Source organism: Anabas testudineus, chromosome 3 (genome assembly GCF_900324465.2).
Source record: "Anabas testudineus chromosome 3, fAnaTes1.2, whole genome shotgun sequence".
NCBI lineage: Eukaryota > Metazoa > Chordata > Actinopteri > Anabantiformes > Anabantidae > Anabas > Anabas testudineus.
This window is the reverse complement of record NC_046612.1, coordinates 10,511,207-10,533,668: the sequence shown is the minus strand read 5'-3', so window position 1 is coordinate 10,533,668 and position 22,462 is coordinate 10,511,207. Positions and strand designations below refer to the sequence as shown.

The following is a 22,462-nucleotide window of genomic DNA, read 5'->3' as shown; positions in this document are numbered from 1 at the left end:
TGTATCATTGTAGTACAAGTTTTCCGCTGGCTCATTATTTTATTTATTTACTTACATAGCAAAGAACTTATAAATACATAGTTACTACATTAAATTGCAGGCAGCAACACAAATCATTTGCATGAATAGGTAAAAACAGTAATAGACACTACTGCATAACAATTTGAGGTTTGTCCCATGCATTCACAGCCATATACTGCAAGATTATACTGCGACACCACTGAACCCAGGCTTCATTTTTCACAGCTCATGAGTTGAACGACAGATGCAAGGTGCAAGTCAGTGACCTCTGTCCATTCTGCACCTCTCACCACACAAGTCAGTGATGCAAGGAAACTGTTTAAAATGACTTGAATGAGCTGTGGGTAGTGCTAGCGCTGTTGGGGATAGTGCTGTCCACTTGACCCTGCCCCTAGCTCCTCTGATGGTGGCGTGATAAGAAGTAGACATGGGTAACGTTTAGGCATCTGTTCATGGTAGTCCATATGTCCCCACTGTCTCTTTCCCACTGAGGGGCCTCCATAGTAAGGGTGGGGTGTTTGGTGTTGTGGTCTCGATGACTGGTAGCGGAACCGGCCTCGAGAGCTGTTGTGGTGTCTGGGTGGGCGGTAACCTCTGCTTCTTCCTCTGGAGTGGCCCCCTTGGAGACCTCCTCTGTCTGTGGTGCTGATACCTGGCATGTTGGTTCTCTTAGGCAGTACCTACAAGCCAAAGGAAGTAACTCAAGTCAATGATGATGAATTGGAATTGATTAAGAGGAGGTGCTTAAAAGAAGAAGAATGAAAGCTAAATGCAAGCGGCAATTAAATACACTACATACAAAAAAAAAAAAAAAAGTCATCACCTGGATTTAACTAAGAAAATAGAGCCTCCCACTGGATAATGACTACATGGATAATTATTTTTCAGCTGGCAACAAGTTATTTAACTGTAACTGATGCAGTGAGTAGCTTCTGATTTCTTAAACAACTATGTCTGAAGACACATCCAGTGGTCGTGGGAAAGATGTTGTGAGAAGGGTCAAATTATTGGCATGTATCAAGAAAAGAAAACATCTAAAGAGACTGATGAAACTACTAAATCTGGGTTAAGTCCAATGGAAGAAGGTCATGTGGTCTGATGAGTCCAGATTTACCCTGTTCCAGAGTGACAGGCACATCAGGGTAAGAAGAGGAGGGTGAAGTGATGCACCCATCATGCCTAGTGTCTACTGTACAAGCCTGTGGGGGCAGTGCTATGATCTGGGGTTGCTGCAGTTGGTCAGGTCTAGGTTCAGTAACATTATATCCCCAAAGAATGAGGTCAGCTGACTACATGAATATACTAAATGACCAGGTTATTCCATCAGTGGATTTTTTTCCTTCCCTGATGTCATGGACATATTCCAAGATGACAATGCCAGGATTCATCAGGCTCAAATTGTAAAAGAGTTGTTCAGAGAGCTTGACATCATTTTCACCCGTGGATTGGCCGCCACAGTCCAAACCTTAACCCCAATATAAAGTGTTGTGGCACTGCAGAAGCCTATCAAAACGACGCCATGGTGAATGCATGCTAAAATCGAAGCTAAGGCGGTCCAACAACATATTAGAGAGTGTGACTTTTTTTGTTGGACAGGCAGTGTATACTGGACAGCACTTTCTCCCTCCTTCCCTGACACAAAGCTCATGCAAGTTGCCAGGTGGAGGACACTGAATAGTTTAATAGTGAACGATTAAACTTCGAAATAGCAATCGCCCTACGCAGTATGTTAAATTGCTCAGTTAATGTATATATTTTAGCCAATGTTGGTTTCCAAATTATAAACCAGTTCATGTGGATGTTAAATTTTTCAGGGTTAGCCTGATACATGTCTAGATGTAAGTAACACAGCCCCAGCTAAGCTCGTCATCCTGAACACAAATAAACCAGCTACACACAGATAAAACTATATGAATCCAGTACTTGAACTTTTACTTAAGATATCATAGCTACTAGTAGAGATGTACAATGCTTATTGCAGGCCTGCCTGTTCAAAAAGAAATTTGCAAACACAAGGTCCATCTAATTCTGTCTGCGCGCCAAGTAGTTTCATGTCTGGCAACCTGTGGTGTGGTTGTCTGTAGTGCGCAGGATCACACAGGACCAAACAGAAACAGTCAAGTCCATTAACATTTTGAAAGTTCACAGGCTGTAGCATTATAGTCTAAGAAGCTCATAATTCCACTTAAAAAGTTTCTTCAATCTGATGTAAATGATCATTTTATTGTTTAGTATAATAAATATTACATTTTTCTGTTAAGTGAAAAGTTTAATTACATGGCCTTTGGAGTTAAAGTTATCTGCAGCGCACAGAGCCAAATGGTATTTCTCAAAAAGGGTAATGATTAGCATCACCTTCTATTCTAAAATGTGAGGTTTGTACTGCTCATGGTGTAGGTTGTGTGTGCGCAATAGGTGTGCAGAAATCAGACATTTATGAGTAGCTAAGTAGTAGCTCCTTACCTTTAGGACTCTTCCCCTGAACAAGGTCTCATGCAAACCAATGGCACTCTGCACAGAGTCTCGATCAGAGAACTCAATATAAGCAAAACTGAAAGTGGAAGAGAAAAAGAGCAGTTTACACTTTAGTTGTGTTATATAGACCAGAATCAGTCAGGCAGCGTAAAGTACAAACTTCAAGCACAGTTAGAAAGTACCCCTTCGGATGGCCAGAGAACCTGTCACATAGGATGGTAACTCGGTTGACAGGACCACAGCCGTTAAAATGGATCTCCAGCTCATCTGCAGTAGCACCATAGTCTACCTGGAATTAGTTTGACAGTGTGCCAGGTCAGTGGTGTGAAAAGCATGCTCATGATGAAGAAAAGACAAATACAAATGTCTTACATTTCCTACATAGACCGATCTGTTGTCTGCGTCTATCCTCTCCTCAGGAGTCATATTGTAGAAAGGTCCTGTGGAGAAAAGAAGAATAAACTTCCTACACTACATTGTGCATACAATAAAAAAAAACATGCAGTCTGGATGGGGGTGTCACAAAAGGATTACCTTCACCAACATCTCCTTTCTTTCATCTGTTTTAACAAATATGCCCTCTACAATTGACCTGGGATTTCCTGCTAAAAATAAAATCTGGCTCCCCTCTCATTACAGCTTTGTTCTCAGGATGAATTAAATGGGAGCATTGGGAGGAGATGCACAAAGGTAGAAAAATAGCTACAGGCAGCCAGGGGCACCGTTCTGGTTCTCTGGGGCTCAGTACTTTGTCTCATTGGGCAGTGATGAGGCACAGGTGAACACTATTGTGACCACAGCAAAGTATGCCAGGTGCTAGCCAGATGGTGAAAGATGTAGTTACCTCACCTGCCTGGAGGTTGCGATGCAACACACCTGGCTAGAAATACACCATCGAGGGATTCCCAAGATGCATAATCAGTATTTAGCGGTGCACCAGCGTGATACAACAATAAACCACGAGACGGATAAGGTCGGCGAGCGGTCTCACCAGGCCGAGGGCTGCTGGTCAGGAGCTGCATCTCTTGTGCATCACACCTCTCCTCTTCTTTTAGCCGTTCCATCTCTTCTTCCATCTCCAGCTCCTGAACCCTGGCTTTGATGGCTGCCAGCTCCTGCAAGATGCAAAAAATGGAAAAGGTGCATAACATTAGCACTAAACATCATAAGTCACTGGAATATGGTCAGTATCATGTGTGTGAAATCCAAGCTAGTATGGACACTATGTTTAGTTCAGTGGGAAACATCTTTGCCCTGGACCATCCTAGAAGGTTAATCTGGCCATGAAAAACCACAGATGGGTGACAAATCCCAACACATGTTCAAACATGTTATTCAATAATTGTTTAATCGTGTCGCCCAGTCGTGTAAGTACCATGCAGCAGTTTCACATGGTGCTGCCTTTGGATTTAAGCCAAATTCCTATAGGTTATGTGAAAAGGGGAGATTGTACCATTAGCCATTTCCAAAGCACACAATCAAATTAGCAACGCTGTGAGTTCAGTAAATCACCCAGGACGTGCGGACATGCGGTGCACCTGCCTGGCTCCATGCAGACAGCCGCTGAGCAGCTCCTACATGCGGGATGCTGCACACAGATGTCGGCTCTGCGCACGGAGCGTTCATCAGTGAGACATGATAGCACGTAGCTTATGTTTGCGCTTGTTTGTCCAGCGCGACGAGCCTCGTTTACTCCCCCCCCCCCCATAATGACGTGCGTGCAATCAAACAAACAAACAAGCCATTTTGTCGGCACCCTTTTGACTCTTCCCAAACACGATGCTACTCACCGGGTCCTCGGTGAAATGCTCCCCGACAGACGCGCCCTCCAGGTAGCCGTACTCCAGATGATTTTCCGCCATGCTCACTGCTCTAACATGGCACCTGCAAAGCCCACTGCAGCTCGCCGTAAACCGCCACAAAAATATCTGCCACGGGAAGGAAACGGTTTGATGATCCACAGAGCCGACACCTGACGACACGTGAGGTAAACTAATAGGTATCACCTGTGAATGACGCACTGCACTGATTGACAGCGGAGCGAGAGACGCTGAGTCCTCCAGTCAGGGCCGTGCGCAGCACACAGGGGGCCCTGACTGCCTCTGTCAGCCCCCACTACCAATGTCAAAGTTTATCACAAGACACACCTGGAAAAATGTGCTGCTATTATAATAATAATAATAATAATAATAATAATAATAATAATAATAATAATAATAATAATAATAATAATAATAATAATAATAATACATAGTTCAAACACGCAAAGGGGACAGTTTGCAGGTTTTGACCACACTGATCCATTCATTTCCCCCCCTTTGGTAAGAAAAAGCTGCCAAAGCCAGAGCAATTGTTTATACTCTAATATATAAATAACAATAAATATAAATAATTCCTGGTTCCTGCTGAAAACTCATAGTTCTATTGCTACATGACTCCACCAAATACAAACGTTTGTATTTCTCCAAAATTTAGCCTGGCATATTTGGTATCAATGGTAAAAGTGGAGTCTCCATTAAAATTTCAAATTACATTTGAAAGTATTAAAGTTTTGCTATTAATCGTTTTTTATCGCCAAATCACTTACTAGCAGCATAGGGCTTAAGAAGCTAAAGAACAAAGCCAAAATATAAAACAGATGTAATTAAGAGTTTTTAAAAAATGGTTAAGAGAAAAATGTACAAGCTTTTTTTGAGATACACTGTAGATATATGTATGTTTTTAAGCATATTTCAATGTGTATATATGTGACAATAATATGAAGACACGGGTTGATCTTTGTTTGTGCAGGTCACATGAGGTTTCTGTGAGTTGGAATTTAAATATATTCTGAAAAAGATATTTAATATTTGTTCTGATTGGGTTTTTTTTTTTCTTTCTTTTTCTAAAGAAGAAAATCAACAAGGGTGGTGAATATGTCATTTCATGTTTTAATTACACAGTTACATTGTTCAACACAGACAATAACCTGAATTAGAATGTTTTACAGCTTCACACATCCAACAGAGCGAACAGTTAAAGAGCGGTATTAGCAACAGGGAGGAAAGCATGCAAGAAATAAATACAAATCAGACTTTAATTCTTCTGGCACAGTTTACTTCACCTAAAAATGGCAACAGGACCTTTTGAGGAGGGAAATCAAACAAAAGGAGAAAGATCCTCAAAGCGCCAACCTTTCCTACAGAAACAGTTTTTTTCTGTAATAATGTATTGCACAATACAGTATAGAATGCTTCCCTACACATATAAAACCATAAACCTTTTTTTTCCCCTCAATTTATGTAAAGGTAAAACACAAAACCATCCTGAGCCATGACATTTGGGACAACAAGTGCTGAATCCACCATTTGCCACTTGAGCTTTCTACTGTAGTTTTTCATCAATGCCTGTTTCACAGGAATGGAGGTGTCACCATCACATCAGAAGAGGCTTGAATCTTCATTGGTAGAGTTTTTTTGGGTATGGAGAGACAAATGGCAGCCTGCTAATAATTGTCTTTTCTGCACATGCATTTTTCCCGTATCGTGTCTACAGTTAAACAAATAGAAAATCGGCTGATGTAAAAAGTTCAAAAACCCTTGGATGATATCACAACAGCAGAGCCCTTATGCACTTGCCAGTACATCACACCTCAGGATGAATCTCATTTGTTTCATGACTTAATGAAGCGAACACCCTGCTGAGCAGAACATCTGATCTTTTGTTTCCTGTACAATTAAATTAGGAGGGAGATTGCCGTTGAAGGAAATTTATTCTGTCCTCATTCGCTCCAGTTTTCACAGGACTGCAGCTGACTGCATGTCACACACAGTTCCCTATTGCGGGGACATTAACTAAAGGAAAATCAAAGGAAAGAAAGTTGTAGCTTTTGGTTGCGTTTTGGTCAGTCATAAGTGGTCTATTGGGTTGGCTTTGTGTAGTTCATCTTAGGGCTTACGAGCAGACAAGGAGGCACACGCAAAGCACTTTGAGTTGAATGGAACTGTCATTACTGGGTTGTGCTGATGTGGAGATTGAACAGACACGCGGGATTTCACTGCACAAAGCTGTTGCTAGATATTGTGAATTGGTCTGCCACTATAGTCTGTCAGGGATGTTTCATTAAAGCTCTGAAGATTTCAAGTAGTTTGTACAGAGACACAAAGAAAAAGCTTTTTTTTTTTTTTCTTTTGCTTTTTTTTACAAAAACACACACACACACACACACACACACACCACACAAACACGCACACACATACTATGCATTCATTTTATCTCTGCAAGGCTTTGTAACTGTAAGAACACACAATCAGTAGGCTTTTTCCGAAGGAGCTGCAGAAGCACTATTCAGTACGACGGTAGACAACAAGTGCTTTGATTGCTTAAATAACAACTCCACACATTTGAAACAAATCCACCAGCTCATGGAGCGTGCTCTTCACTCTTGTGCTCGCGGTGTGTGTAATCCATACACTTTGGTTAACTGGTGTAGTGGAGCTCTAGCCTTTCTGGTCTGCTATTTGTGGTCTGTCAATACACACTCTGTCAAAGCCTACTATGGCAATGCAGGAGTACTTTGGTATGTGCTTTTATTGGTTTTGGACAACAAATGGCATGTCGGGGTTGATTCTGTGTTTCAGTTTGGTAATATGCAAGTTTGACTGTATGTGTGTAATAAAATCCAGCAGTATCAGTTTGGTTAGCAGAATGTGATCAAAAAGAGGTGAGGTTCAAGTGAGAATAAATCTTCTGTATGGCAGTTCCTTTCAACACGTTTGTTTTCATCCTTTCCAGACAAATTCATGTAATGGCTTTTGAATGTGCATTTCCATGTCTGCTCTCAGCCCAGCCTTTCAAAGTCCAGGTCAACTTCTCCTGGTGGTTAGCTGTATGGTCACAGGAGGTAGCTAGTGTGAGAGAGAGGGGGTTGTGAAGAATGGTCTGTGAAACTAGCGGAATAATTAGACATCGGGGGGGAAGAGGAGGAACAAATGACACAAAAAGGCTGAGGGCAACACCAAATCACAGTAATTATAACACATATACACAAATGCTACACATGGATGCAGGGGTACCTTGCAGCTTATCCCACTGAATTATTTCAGATAGTCCAAAAAACTTATTCACTTCATCTGTTGACAAATCAAAAGCAAAAAAGGCAGAGTATTTGTTATGCTATGTCACTCACTGCAAAAACAGTCACCTATGTTTTTTTTTTTTTTAAAGTTTGGTCCGTGTGTGTGTGTAAGGCCAACCATGTAAATGTATAAAATCTGTGTGAATATGGCTGCTCACACAGTTGTTTAAAAAGGCTACAGGTTGTTTCATATACAGGTGTTTAGCAGAGGTGGACATATTGCTGGAGCAGGTGGAAAGGGCTGAAAATGTTTTAAATGAACCCAAAGAGGTGATGCTACGAATTTGCCTGGACCGACAGCTTAAGCTTATGCTCATGTTGCATCTTTACAAAAAAAAAAAGCTATATTTTAAAGATATGGGTATCAAAATGACCATCAAAGTTTACAGTAGCTTAACACTGACATACCCCCTTAGCTTTGAATTAATGGTTTGTCCTGCACTTGTAACCACTGACACACAGATTGAGGACCAAATGAGAGGGTCAAGTGACACTTGAGCCAAAAGGATGGTGAGAAACAAAAGTTCTGATGATACATGACATTTGACAGTGTATGAATTTGGTGTGAACAAACTAAACTTGAAACAGAGCCACCACTTTTAAATTATGGACTATTTTGTGCTTTTTAGTAAATAGCGGATTAGAACACACACTTGCTGTTGATGGATGTAAACTGACCTAGGGTGGGTGAAGCACATGACAGTTAAACTCAAATAGCCTGTCTTCTACAAATGAATACAAATTTAGTTTAATAAATTAAGTTTCTCGCACTGAAGTACAATGTGAATGTTTTTTTTTCTGACATTGAGATGTTAAGATCTAATTAAATCTTAAAATCTTTGTGAAGCCTTGTTGTGTCCATCCATCCTTAATCTGTTTTCATCCCTTTTCAGCTACAGTACATGCATTCAGGTCTCTTCATAGAGCCAATTTACCTCCGTTACCAACTGTCTCTTCCACTCAGGGTAGGTGACACTTTGATTTGAGTGAACATCGAAAGTGTTCAACTTGTATAAGAGAAGAAAGGAACCAATAACGTTGAGAAACAAATGTACTGTGAGAAACTCATATTCTGGACATTAAACTTTAAAGGTTTCTGTTATTTGGCAAACACATTTTTGGACCTCTTTAAATACTATGTACATTCACATTAAGTTACTGATGTTACTTTAAATATATTTATATGTATCTATATTATATGACACCCTATGGGTAGTTGCTGAGGTTCAATTCAGTAGCTGAATTCTGTTCATATTGCACCTCCGTCCTCTCACTGTCTTACAATGCGAGCAATACAAAATATTCTACAAGAGGGGTTTCATCTCATTAGTATAGATACAACAAATCAAACAATAAGTACAATGTGGGGCTTCCTCTCATTAACAAGTGTCCTTGCTCTGACTTCACTGCTCAGCCCAAACTCAAAGGAGGAAAATGAAAAGTTAAACCAAAGTCTATCTTTCTGGATACGCACAAGGGCAGCACATGTGGACATCAGCGACAAGAGACATTATTGAAAAATGAAAAGCGGAACATTATCTACAAGCAGGTTCAAACCCTTCCCGCGCGACTGCTCTGACGCTCTGTGCAAAGCAGACTGTGGTTGGGGGCAGACTTCAGTCAAGTAGTTGGTGAAGAGCATAGAAGGGAGGGTGTGGGGTGAGGGGAGGTAGACAGAGAGAGGAGAATCAAGTCTACACCGTCCTGCACCAGGCTCTTTCATCTGTTCATCATGCTTTGGAAAAGAAGGGAGTAAATGTAAAGGTAACAGCAATTCCTTGAAATATCTCCTTCTTGTGGAGCTTTAAAAAACGACTTAGAAACAATCTTCCCATACATGTCCATAGTATGCGATGCCTGCTTGGAAAATGTTTTCAAGCTTGTTTTTGAGGTTTTTGGCATTTCCATTGCCATGTACGTACTTTCATGTCCTTTGAGGCTGTGTAGTTCTTCCTTTCCTCTTTTCCTATGTTCTCTCTCTTACCATTCACAAAAATCACACTGTGACAGGGTTTCCATCGACTTCACAGAGTCTTTCTTGTAGGCAAGTTCACAGCATTGTCCATATTCACTAGTCTGGGCCTTCACTGTGGAATCGCTGTAGTTTTGTCCAGACTGCAGGAGGAAGCTGCACATCAAAGCAGGTCACTTTTTTTTTTTTTTTATGTCTGACTTTCTCACGGTCCTGTTCTGCAGCTTCTCTGCAGCCTGGTCCTCTCAGGGCTGGCTTATCTGCTGAGGAGGTGATGTTGCTTTGCGTTTGGTTATGAGTGCTTCTCCTTATCGCTTACTTACTCACTTTGGCAGTGTAATACAAAGGTTTGGATCATGTTATTTTTCATCTTTGAATTCATTTGGGTTCACAATGGTGTAGAGAGGTGAGTCCGGTGTAGATTTTCTTGGCTCGCTAGCAAGGTAGTTAGCAGTTTAAAATTAATTTATTTTCATATTATTATCGTTATCATCATTAGCATCGTCATCATCACTATTATTCTTTATTTAGAATATTTGGACTTTTCTTTGTTTTCCCTTAAAGCCAGAAAGAAACATTTAATAAATACTAAGCTGTGTGTCTGAGGAATTAATTGCATCACAGGTTTTTCTCCTTCCCTCGTCCTTTTGAAAAAACTTATTATGTCCCTTGCCCATCTCCATTAGGACACTATAAAAAGTGCCACGTCAGTGAAGTGTTTGGACTGGTAGTGCACATCTCAGGGCTGGATACTGTTCACTCATTGGTACTAAATTAAAGGGAAATCATATCCAAGTGCTAATTGGCCAAGTCATCCCCCCATCTGTTTGCCTTAACACACACAGCCCTTGTCTTGTGTCCGTACAGGGTCAGTATTTACCATGCTTACATTACTGAGGGCATCTTCAAGTCAAAGCTCATGTTCTCAACACATCTGATATGTTTCTATTACAGAGATAGGAGACACTGCAATATTCATGCTTTACACTACACCGAACCCCAGGCTGGAATCTTTGAATGTTGTTGTGAAAGAGAAAAAGACAGAAATAAAATTTTAGGGGGGAAGGTTGAGTCTGTCATCAGGTAGTGAGAAAGTTTTTTAGAAGAGCTTAGGATAAATGGGAAATAAACACTGAAGTAGGGGAGGAGGAAAGGGAAAAGTGTGCAATGAAGATTCCTCAGTTTGGTTTTGTGTGGAGTGTGGGCACTGTCGTATCAGTACGCAGGGAGGGGTCTGATGTCAGCGAGAGGTGGCATCCAGTAGGGCGGGGGTCGCTGGAGTTGTGGAGCGTGAGGCACTGCTGGAACTGCTCTCCTTGGGGCTGGCAGAGACACTTCCACCGCCGCTGCCAGCCCCTCCTGCAATACTGCTTTGGCCTGCCAGAGACAGGGGTCCTGGAGGAGTGCTCTCCGAGTGGGTGGGGGGTGCACTGGAAGATGCTGAAGAGGCAGAGGAGGAGGGGGTGCCTAGAGGTACACTGCTGCCCCCTGGCAGCCCCTGCAGGCCTTGACCACAGACATGGTGGTGCTTCTCCCAGTCTTTGTGTTGGCAGAAGGAGCCACAGTAGCGTGCCGTGTTGCAGCCACTGCATGTCTCACTGGCTTTTCTCCCGCAGTTCCAGCAGCTCTGGTGAGACAGTAGGGAGAGAGTTGGGTGATAAAAATAAGTCTCTTTTTTGTCCCAGGATTGCACAAAGTTTTACTTGAATATATGACAACACCTAAAGTCATTTTTATAATCCAGTGTCTTTGTCTGATCCTTATTTTTTCCTGTTACTCTTTGCATAAGGATTAGATTTTATGACTGCTCCAAGCCACTAGATTGTGCTACCAGCAAGTGGTGGTCAACTGCTCTGTAATGGCCTCAGCGTGACCTTCTGCTCCAACCATCTGGGTCTGTCTGCTTTTATTTACACAGGCAACTGGACTGCTTATAATGCAACACTGATGACAACAAGCTGCAGCAGTAAACCAAGAGCAGCCAGCTGTATGGATTACTCAATACAGAAAAACTAGGGAATTGGAGGATAAGGGGAACAAAGTGAGGGGTAGTGGGTGGAGCAGCAAAGCACTGAAAATAAATCAGAGTAAGTGGCTGAGTTGCGAAAAACTGAGGGTTATAAGATACTCACTTCACTGGAGTCCTCCTGCTGGTTGATGACTGTTAGTGCATCCTCAGATGCTTGCCTCTTGGCCTCAGCCAGTGCCCTCTCCATTTTAGAGCGCTCAGCTGAAATCATCTCATGGGCCTTCCTCTCAGCGTCTGACACTGCCTTCTGCAGCTCTGTCATCGCCTGTCGCTTCACCTCATTCACTGCCTCCTCTGAGAGAGAAAGAGAGAGAGAGAGAGAGAAAGAGGTGTTGGAGCTTATGACCATCATTCTATTCTGCTTGCTCTGACATCCTTTATTGAGGCTGTTTAAACTGCCATCTTGTTGTATCTCAGTGAACAGATGTACATCATCCAGATTTAAAACTTTCTGCCAGAAAAAAAACAAAAAACCAAACCAAACTACAATAATTAATTCCAACATGCCTGGCAACACTAATTTTCAGTATGGACAACAGATGTCTACAAAGTTTTGTCACCAACTTGGCTGTTCATCCAACATCCTGGGATTCCCTGTTTGCATGATTGTCATCTTGTCATAGAAAATAATTTTAATTGCAATTGTTAGACAGAGTTTACTTTTGAAGAGTGAATAATTTCCCCAGCAGTAGGCATGCATAACTCCACTGCAGGGCTTCCTATGATGTAGATTTTATCATGGGGCCTTTCTTCCAGCACAAAGTGTATGAGTGAGGAGGCTGTTTCTACAACAGGCAGGTGTGTCGACTCCTTTCCAGATGGCAGTCGAAAATAGAAACTTCCTGCAGTCCCTTCTCAGTAAGAGGCAGGAGTAATTACATTTTGCCATCTTTCATTATTGGCCTCTCTTTGCACAAAACAAAATGTACATCATCTCTCATGTGACCAAATATACATAATTTATCAATTGCTAATGTGATATGTTGTGATCACATCCTCTAAAACAGCTTTTTTTAAAACCTTTTTAAAGCTTAAATTATTTTCCTCCTTCCTGCTTCACCTCCTTCTGCTTTGCCAAGCAGGCACAAACACACACTAAAACACAAATGACACATATGAATGTCTTTCCAGGTGTATTAGGCCAACAAAGTAGGAGGTGAGACTGATATGGTTTTCTCCACTGCTGCCTATTTCCTGCAGTTAGTGTTTGTTTGAGAGAGAACTCATAAATAACTGTCACTTTTCCTCGCCGCTCCACTTCACCTGTTTCAAACTACTGTGTGAAAAGATAGGCAGCGACACACTTTGCTGCGTGTAAGTGCATGCCTGTGTGTGTGTGCATGCATGTCTGTGTGCGGCTTGATTCCCATGCTCGTATGCTAAAAAGTTAGCATTCTGTCAAAACCTGTCAACATCCAGTCACACTCGGTGCTTTCCTTCGTCCTCTCATCCCATCTCTACCTTCGTTTCATTTCTACTTTTCTAAATACCTTCCTCCTCCTTTTTATTCTGTCCCTTGCAAAACACTATCTACATTATCCTGAGCTTCTCAATTATCTGGCCTAATGAATGCACCACTAAGATTAGTTTGCAAATTTAATTAATTCTTATCAAGGAGACTGCATAGCAGATGCTGTGGCAATTAGCACTTAATCGAAAACACGGGGCAGCAATATTAACGTTTTAATTCTGCAGGGATTTGCCAAGTCTCCGAGATGTGTTATTTCTGTCTGCTTTTTCACACTTCAGATCCTTTTTTTTCAAACGCACTGCAGTCTCTGAACCTGAACCAGACCAGAGAATACGTGTCTGGTTTTAATTAAAAGCTACAGCAGCTACACCAGGCTTTCAACCTGGCTGCTGAGACAGAGGTGACACACACACACACACACTAGAGGTGAGATGTTAGGAGTGAGATATTTTACTCACCCTGCTTGTTTTGGAGGTGCTTTAGTGCTGGGGAGAGCGGGATGCTTGTAGTACCTGTATGAAAAACAACTGCAATTAAAAGAGCTTTTTCTGCTGGTGAAAATGCAGCACATTATTTTGCCAACAGCAGCAGCATCTATCCTCCGCAGGGTATCGGAGTGTGCCTGCAACATAATAGTGTAGGGACTCGGGTGGAACAAGGGCAGAGCCAGAGGGCTCTATCTAACATGCAGTATAGAAAAAAAGGCCCATGCAATGCAACACTCCCACCTGCTTTTCATTCGGCTACAATCTGAGCCGAAAGTAACAACCATGGTCAAGACTGGTCTGTCTGTACATCTACATATCTGTGTGATTCACAATCAGTGAAAAAAGGTTTAAAAGGTTTAAAAACAGTGTGTTTCCCAGGACAATGGAGAGAAGTTAAGCTCCAACCTGTGCTGTGCTGCTGTGGCCTGCTTTGAGCCAGGTGACTGCATTTTCACTGCAGCTTTAACTGCAGTGGCCTTTCATAGTGGTGACAGATGGAGAGCATTTAGCCCTAATGACACGAATGGCCTCCAATCCTATGGACCTATGGCTGTAAGACCTCTTTTATGTCTGTCTTGTGTGTTTGGTTAGTCTGTGTGAGGTCAATCATGAAGACAATAGAGAAGGGGCAGGGGTCTTACCAGCTTTCCTCCAGATTTCTTCTGGCAGGTATCCTGAGGGAGGCCTGTGTAAGAAGTCTCTGTGGATCTCTGAAACACACACGCAGGCAGATAGTGTCAATTACACACACGCACACATACACACACACACACACACACACTGACAGACTTTTGATCTGCACAAACACACATCTGCACCTCTCCCCTATACTTTCCAATTCTATTTTTGGAACCAGTACAAACTATGTGTGTGAAAACATCAGTAAACAAGCTGTTATCAACTTTTTCAAACATTTCTGAGAAGGAATGGGAATGTGGGGATTAGAAATGAATACAAATCTTAATTATGAATGAGCATGCTGGCAACATGAGGGTGCAATCGGTTAAAGCACCAGGATGTTAAAACTGGATTTGTAATGCTTCTCAGCATGAGCTAAAATTTGTAAATTTGCCTAAAAATATGATCTTCTAACTGGCTTTTTGTGTCTGAATTGATAGATTAGGGCATTTTCAGCATTTCAAATAAGCCCTACCTTGCTGTGAGTGTTTTGCTTTGCCAAACATGCCCTGTGTGTGTTTGTCTACCTGTCTGTCTGCCTGTCTGCCTTTCAGCAGTCGAGGAAGTTCCTATGGGCAGTGACTCGCTGCTGCTAGCTGTGTTGGAGGAGGAGTTGTGGTGAGGAGTAGGAGGAGGAAGAGGAGGAGGAGGAAGGCAATGCTGTCCGTTGCTCCCACCTTTTTTCATCTCCTCCACGTCGCTGTAACGCCGAATCCAGTGATTCATCTCCTCTCGGTCGGCCTCCTGGCAACGGCGCAGCACCGTCAGAGAGCGCCGCGTCTTCTCTACCATGTCCATGATGCAGTTAAGGAGCTGCAATGAGACACGATTGTAATTTAGATTACTACATAATAGAAAACATCTAAAACTTTTGCCATCAATTCAAGTTTTTGAAATGAGCAAAACTTGATAACGTGAGCTGGAATTAGACCGTCGTGAGGCAGGTTAGTTTTAGGTTTAGTTTTAGCATCTGCAAGTCATAGGAACAAAGACCATCCAAAAGGAAACAGCTACTCTCGGAGCCACTGGACTGTAAATCTGCACCCTGCCATTTAAAACACTTAGCACACTACTTTAGCAGACATGTGTTTTTGTGTGTGTGACTTACTGTCTCTGCCTGTTTGTTCGTGGATTGTGTGTTTGTCAGTGAATTTCAGTGTCTAAGAGCATTACGCCAACGATAATGTAACAGCTGGGCTGCTGATGGAAAAGTTTAGCCAAGTCCATCCAACCTTCTGCTCCATTCCTTGCCAAAGGATTTCACAACAGTGTCCCTTTTTTTTCGCACTGCCTTGTGTTTTCAAACATGCTAAATGGATTCAACACAAAAATCAATCCATATTATTCTTCCCATTCACCTTTCTCTGTCTCTCTCTGCCTCCTTTCCTCTATTTCTCCACCCACTCCCTCCCCTCTGAGTTAGCTATATTTATTTTAGTGAAGTGTTTCTAATTTGGCAGGGGTCCAGGTCTGGCCGGTTCTCTCCATGACTACAGCTCTTGTCTCAGCTGCTCTCCCCAGCTGGAGCTGCTCTCTGCTGAGTCCTGAGCTCCATCTGGGGCCCTGTTTCTCTGTGTGTGTGTGTGTGTGTGTGTGTGTGTGTGTTTGTTTGTGTGTGTGTGTGTGTGTGTGTGTGTGTGTGTGTCTAGTGTACATGATTTTGTCTTCATGCAGTTGGGAGCCAGGAAGCCAGATATGGGTCTGTTGTTAAATCACCACACTGACACGGACCTCCTAAGGTCAGCTGTCCGTCAACTGCTAACTCAGCTGGGACTGCCTTTCAACTGTTCCCGTCTATGTAATCTGTGTGCCATCTTTAGCAGTAAAACTAACTTTAATCACCTGCTGATTACTCGGCTTAGCTTTTTTCCACTTCATGCTGTTCATGAATGAAACAAAAAGGTGGCTGTATTAAACATGCCTGCCATGCTGATACGTACATTATCAAGATGCTTCCACTCCTCTGCCCACTCCCGATCGGTGAGACGGTGGTCAATCACCTCCTCTTGACGGGCTCCATGCACTGCTGTAACAAAAACACACAGCACAGAGTTTAGGGAGACTCTACATTTACGTTGGTTCAATAAATCTATATCCTTTCTACAACAATTTATGTCATTTCTAATTTAGAGACTCGTTCTTTTTACACTAAAGGCAAACCTTTAAGGTTAGTTTTATGGTTTGAGTAATGCATTCTAGCAGATACCTTGTGGGACTAAACCCAAACACGTTATTTGTTGCTGCATCTCTTTTAATGTAAAACATATTGAAATTTCTGAAACTGAACTTGTAAAAACCTACATGTTATGGTTTTAGTCATTTTAATTGTGTTTAAATGACTTAACAAATAACAAAAGAACCAGTGACACACACACACTCGGGTTTCTTATAACATAGAGTCATGTCTAATCTGAATGACGGAAAGCTTTTGGGAAAGCAGAAGGAAAGCATATATGGTTGCCACAGTTGTAGCACATGGGCATGTACGGCTGTGGGCTTTATATAGATGCATTGCCACAAGGATTATCACACTGAACTGACAACTGGCCTTTATTCTTCACATACACCCCTCTTATATACACAGAGGTCCACTCAGTCTTGACCGTGTGAGTGCAGATAGATTTATCTAACTATGTGAATGCTTTGCAGCTCATCTACCTGTCTGCCGGTGCCTGTCTCTGGCATCACGGTGTTCATTATGTCTGTAGGTATCTCTGTATTGGTGTGCCAGGGCCATGTCTTCTAAACGGTAGTGCTGGGGTCCCACTTGGGGGTTGGGTGGGTGGGGCAGGCCATTGGGCGGGTGTGTGGGGAGGCCGTTTGAAGGTGGGTGAGCAGGAAGACCCGTGCTAGGGCTGAAGCGCTGACTGGGGCTGATGGTGCAGGGTCTCTTAGCTAGGTGCTCCGTGTGCAACCCGTCTCTCTCTGAACTGTCTTTGGTCCTGTGCAGGAGGACATGAGAGTGAGTTAAAACATGAACTTGAATCTTACAATACATCTACACTTGGTCGATCTACACCTTTGCCAGACCACAACATGAAAACTGTGGGATGGCTTTGCCCCTCTGAATTAGAAATGCCAGAGTATAACTTTATAGTTCAGGAAAGTATTCCTCAGCAAAGACCAGAATGCCCTTAAAATCACATGAAGAGGTAAAAAGGTATGATTCATTTCATGATCTATGATTGTGTTTGTTTGCAAATAGTCAGCAGTATTGCATACATTTCTAGTGTACAGCATCTGTGTATTTGGCATTTTCTGACAACATAAGGTAACAGACTTTTTTTTTTGAAGTTCAAAAACTCCCACCCGCTGTATGCAAACACACATACTCCCACACGTCTGTGTATCCCTGCTGAGATCTGCTTGTTGTTCAGTTACAGTAAGGCATTGCCCCTCCAAAGCTTTTGCACAGCTGTATACCATATGTATCAAACAAAACCGAGTCCAACTGTACACCACCTCTCAAGCTCTTAATCTGAATATCCCTCAGCTTACTCTTAGATTGCAAGTATTTCTCCAACCCCCCTCCCACCCTGCTTTCGGGCTTAAGGGGCAATATGGGCGGAATGCTGTGTGTTTGGCAGATGTTTAGTGACATTCATTTGTGTCTGTGTACTTTAAGAGAATGTGTGTGTGTGAGAGAGAGAGAGGCTGTGTTTTCGAGCCATCTGGATAGTTTAAATGGGAGTGTTGATATTAATCTGTTTAGCTGGATGGCAATAGCCAGGCATTCGGATGGAAATCACTCTTTATCATCCTGGGGATCAAAGGCGAATAAATGCTACACTGCTTCATGTAAATGATGTGTGTTTGTGTGTTTGTGTTTGTATGGCTGTCATTGTGAGGACCTGCATGAATTTTTAACCAATGGACAGAGGACATTTTAACACAGTGAGCATTATTGCATCATGTCAATGAGAGTCCTCACACTGACTGCCCTACAAAAATGCGCGTGTGTATATTCTCATTTATCTATGTGCATATTCGTGCAGGTCGGCTATACTTCTACATATTCCAGGCTCTACTATCTGATAAATCAGAGAAACAGCTGGCACGATGTGGGGCTTGCCTCAGCTTGAACTGCGCCACCCCCTCCACTGGGTCCTGCCCACTGTGTATAAGCCAGAGGTTGGGAGGCGGAGGTGTGCGGATTACAGTTGGATTGCACATTCAACTCTAGTCTCATCCAAACCACCACCACCCACCTCCCCACGCCCCACTCAGGATGTGCTCAGTGTTACGGTCAGCACATCACCATCTGGACACATCGCTGACATATGGACAGCTGCTGGGAGCCTGCAGATCAGGCAGTTGTTGAGACGGATAGAGAGAGAGAGCGAGCGAGTGAGAGCGGTGAGGAAATGACTAGAAAAGAAAAACAGTGCCCGTAAGAGATGAAGGCAAAGAGTGAAGAAAGGGAAATGCCAGCTAATTTTCCCTTGTGCCATCTTCTTAGTTGAACGAATAAAACAACATAATGCTCAAGAGAAATGTGGGACAATAGAAAATCACAGCTCACAGTTGGTCTTTCTGTCTGTCTTTGGGGTTGTGCAGAGGACATCTACTGTATTTCCTTCGCTTGTATTTTCTCAGCCTCTCACTTTATTTTCCCACTCTGCATTTATCTCACCCCTCCCTCCCAGACAGCTGCCAGAGCCAGCCTGGCATCGGGTCTGTCCAGACTTCCGGCTCCCGCACAGAGGATTTATAGCCTCCCCATGTCACTTGGCATTCTGAAATACCCTGAAATAATTAATTTATAACATGGTCTGTGTGAAAGTCTTTGTCAAAGTCTGCCAATATATGTGCACCTCTGAAATCTGTAAAAAAAATATGTTCAGTGGAGCCATGCTACCTGTCAGGGGTCCTTCTCTTGCCATGCTCATTCATCTCCAGCATGATCTCAGAAGAGGAGTCGAGGGGCGAGCTGGCATTGGCATCCAGGAGAAGCTGCTCATGTTGGGCCAGATACTGAGCTGGAGTCTGCTTGGCCAACCTGGCACAGTGGAGCAACTCCCTCTGCAGCAGGGGTAGGTTTGCCTTTAGTGGTAAAAAGAGTGAGTCTCTGGATTAGGAATGACATAAATTGTTGCAGGAAGGATATAGATTTATTGAACCAATGTAAATGTAGAGAAGGGTGTTAAGTGCACAAGAGGTGAGGTAGAAACTCATGGTGGAAAATTTGATAGACGAGGTGAGAGTGAAATAACGCCAGATTAGGGTGAAGAAAAAGAAGAAAGTGATAGATGAGACAGGATGAGATAAGACAGGTCCCTTGACACATTCCTCTGCCATGTGTGTGTGTGCGTCTCTCTCTCCAGGGTGAGTGTGTGTCTGTATGTGTGTGTAACAGTGCTGTCAAATAGCTCTCTCAGACCTGTCTGGTTGATATAACACAGCTATAGCTGCAATGTCCCAGATGTGGAGGATCATCGCACGCCAGGAGGTCTGACACACTTGCACACACTGCTTTTAATGGACATTCTCAAGCACATCATACCATTGTCCACATAATAACACACCTATAGGTGTGTGTGTGTGTGTGTGTGTGTGTGTGTGTGTGTGTGTGTGTGTGTGTGTGTGTGTGTGTGTGTGTGTGTGTGTGTGTGTGTTTCTCTCTCTCTCTCTCTATATGAACCTTTGCGAAGCAGAACAGGAAGGATCACAGATGAGGGGAACTATAATTGTGCACAAACACACAGTCCTGAACACTGGCCAGATGGACAGGAGCAGTAAACTCTGCGCCTTATCAAATGAAGATATCATTCTTGATTTATTTCATATGAAATCTGTACACAGGCATTTACCTTCAGGAAAGGAATGACAAATGGCCTCAGAGGGAAGTTGGTGGCCTCATGAAGTTTAGAGTGAAACTCTTCGATAGTGAGAGTGGAGTTCTGTCCAAGACAACGGAGAAGATATTTTTTATAACACTTTCTTACAGAGCCATTAGAATAATTCCTCATGATGTAATAGGAACTTACCACCAGCCCCAACACAAGGCTCCGTACTCTCTCTCCAATCTCAGGTGATATGTCATTGCCAAACTGCTGCAATGTGGTCAGGAAGCGCTTTAGCTTGCAGAGCTGCCGGGCACCACAAGCTGGCGGGAGCTGCTGGTTGGACAGTGAAGCCGTCGAGGACATGGCAGGCCCGTTACTGAAGCCGTTAGGAGTGGATGGAGCACCATTCAGCGACGTAGGAGAGTGGCTGCTCCCATTCAGCACTGCAGATACACAGACAGAAAGAAGAGACCATGTGAACTGGGTCAGTAGTGTTTAAGGAGTTGTGGGGAGCATCTGACAGATCTGGGGGCATCATAAGGACAAAAGCACTTATTTCATACTGATTAAAATTAAATACATGGAAAGCACATGGCAAACTCAAGTTGTGTGGAGCTTTATTGGTGCAATTGTGGATCAGTTTACCAGTTTGGCTGAACACTGTAAGTGTGTGTTTGCAGCAACTTCAGCTGTCTCACAAGAGGTACCATTTGCTCCCCCTCCAACCCTGCGATCTCTCCCTGTATCAGTCTTTTCCACTCCGGTCCTCACCCGCTCCCCCTCACTCACTCACTCACTAGGATACAACTATAAGAGGAACTTGTTAAAGAGGTGCCAAAAATAGTCCTGTGGTCCATGTTACTTTTATTCCAGTAGCAGGTGTGTAGCCAAATCTGGCCCTGCACATGTTCACCAGCTGAAAGTAGATTTGCAGTTTTAAGGTTTAGAATAGACACAGCATTCATGCACATACATAATCACTCACATATTCTTCTTAATGCAGGGACAAACACAAAGGAGCTCACACACTTTTGACCTTTCTCTTGTTTTCACGTTTATCCCATCAAGACAACACAAAATGCAGATTTACATGTCCAAAAAGGAACTGAAATGCTCTTAACTGCATATGCATTTGCATGTATTAAATCTAAACACAAAATAATACCAAAATGCAAGATTTCTCTTCACACTTTAACACACACACACAAAAAAAACCAAAGCACTTTCACTGAGCACAGCATTCAACCTATACCTGTATTAATGTTTTCAAAATGTATTTACAGAACTCTATGGTGCGATTAAGCTATAATGCTGCACCTTAACATCAAACATCATCAAACAAACAAAAGACGCAAACAAAGACTATATACTGTTTAGTTATTGTGGTTCCTTTCAGGCATGCTTGTTGCTCTAATCTGTGCACTAATCCATGTGATCCCAACAAGCAGCGCCTGTGGCCTGGTTTTAGTGTGAGAGAGAGGTGCAAGGAGAGAGCTACACTGCTGACCGCCCGCCACAACAGGTGAAACAACATGGCCTGCCATTACTATATAGGGAAGAAAGTAGTCTACACATTGCAATGCCACCCTGGCCAATGTTCTCTGTACCCACAGCCACCCGACCAACTGGTAAACAACACAGAAGCACATGCACACACAATGCCACAGTCAGAATCACACATGCTCTCAAAGACACATGTCCCACCAGCAAGGACATTCTGCACATCAAAAGACACACACATGCCAGCAGAGACACACACCTGACATTCTGTTCATGAGAACAAAATACCTAAAGAAACCCATATTTGGATTTATCAGAGACATTTAACACAGATAAGTAGTGTAGTCATGTGTAAATTTAGTTTGAGGTGTATTTTATGTGTAATGTTTAAAATGTTGATGGATGAATTGTTTATTTTAAAGGATAGCAGGTCTTAAAAACACACTGACACACAGTGATATGTTGTAACAAGAGTGATTAATAAGGCTGTGGGAGGCTGAGAATTGACAGGAAACACATGGAAAAACACAGTGATTGCATTATATGATACAGTTCTTTATAATAACAATATATTTATTTATAGAGTACTTTTCTAAATGTGTTACAAAGTGCTTCACATGGAAGACAGAAAGAGAACAACAATCACAGGTTAAAAATAGAAATTAGAAAACCCAACAAATCCTATTTGAGCAAGCACTAGGTTAACAGTGGAGAGGAAAAACTCCCTTTAGAGGAAGAAACCTCCAGCAGAACCAGGCTCAAGTTAGTCGACCGGTTAAGGTAAGGGTAAAATATTAGGGAAACATAAATAAAACTAGTAACAATAAACAAAATTCACACCAACTACATCAGTCCTCTGGAAAAAATGTTCCAAAAGATAGAGTGAGGAAATCAAAGTCACGTAAAGCAATGAAACGCCGTCATAA

The 22,462-nt window shown here is 42.6% G+C and overlaps 2 protein-coding genes across 11 annotated transcripts in view; both read right to left on the bottom strand.

Moving 5' to 3' along the window:
• Positions 1-10: 10 nt before the first annotated feature.
• pabpn1l (PABPN1 like, cytoplasmic) lies at positions 11-4,504 on the bottom strand. Its single transcript, XM_026378028.1, has 6 exons — positions 4,287-4,504; positions 3,488-3,611; positions 2,869-2,936; positions 2,679-2,785; positions 2,485-2,572; positions 11-701 (listed from the first exon to the last, which is right to left on the bottom strand). Exons 1-6 carry the CDS (start codon positions 4,356-4,358, stop codon positions 372-374), a joined length of 789 nt encoding a protein of 262 aa, XP_026233813.1. The 5' UTR covers positions 4,359-4,504; the 3' UTR covers positions 11-371.
• A 2,179-nt stretch (positions 4,505-6,683) lies between these two features.
• cbfa2t3 (CBFA2/RUNX1 partner transcriptional co-repressor 3) overlaps positions 6,684-22,462 on the bottom strand; it is a 37,350-nt gene continuing 21,571 nt past the window's right edge. For 3 of the 10 annotated variants that reach the window (XM_026378057.1, XM_026378066.1, XM_026378065.1), the window contains exons 3-12: positions 20,238-20,479; positions 20,061-20,150; positions 19,109-19,293; positions 16,909-17,192; positions 16,191-16,276; positions 14,778-15,063; positions 14,214-14,282; positions 13,543-13,596; positions 11,717-11,907; positions 6,684-11,220 (exon numbers count right to left, since the gene is read on the bottom strand). In XM_026378057.1, the coding sequence (XP_026233842.1) occupies positions 10,825-11,220; positions 11,717-11,907; positions 13,543-13,596; positions 14,214-14,282; positions 14,778-15,063; positions 16,191-16,276; positions 16,909-17,192; positions 19,109-19,293; positions 20,061-20,150; positions 20,238-20,479 (1,883 nt within the window). In that variant the 3' untranslated portion in view covers positions 6,684-10,824. The remainder of the gene's footprint in view (positions 11,221-11,716; positions 11,908-13,542; positions 13,597-14,213; positions 14,283-14,777; positions 15,064-16,190; positions 16,277-16,908; positions 17,193-19,108; positions 19,294-20,060; positions 20,151-20,237; positions 20,480-22,462) is intronic. The other 7 variants (XM_026378059.1, XM_026378063.1, XM_026378058.1 and 4 more) reach the window with 7 other exon arrangements.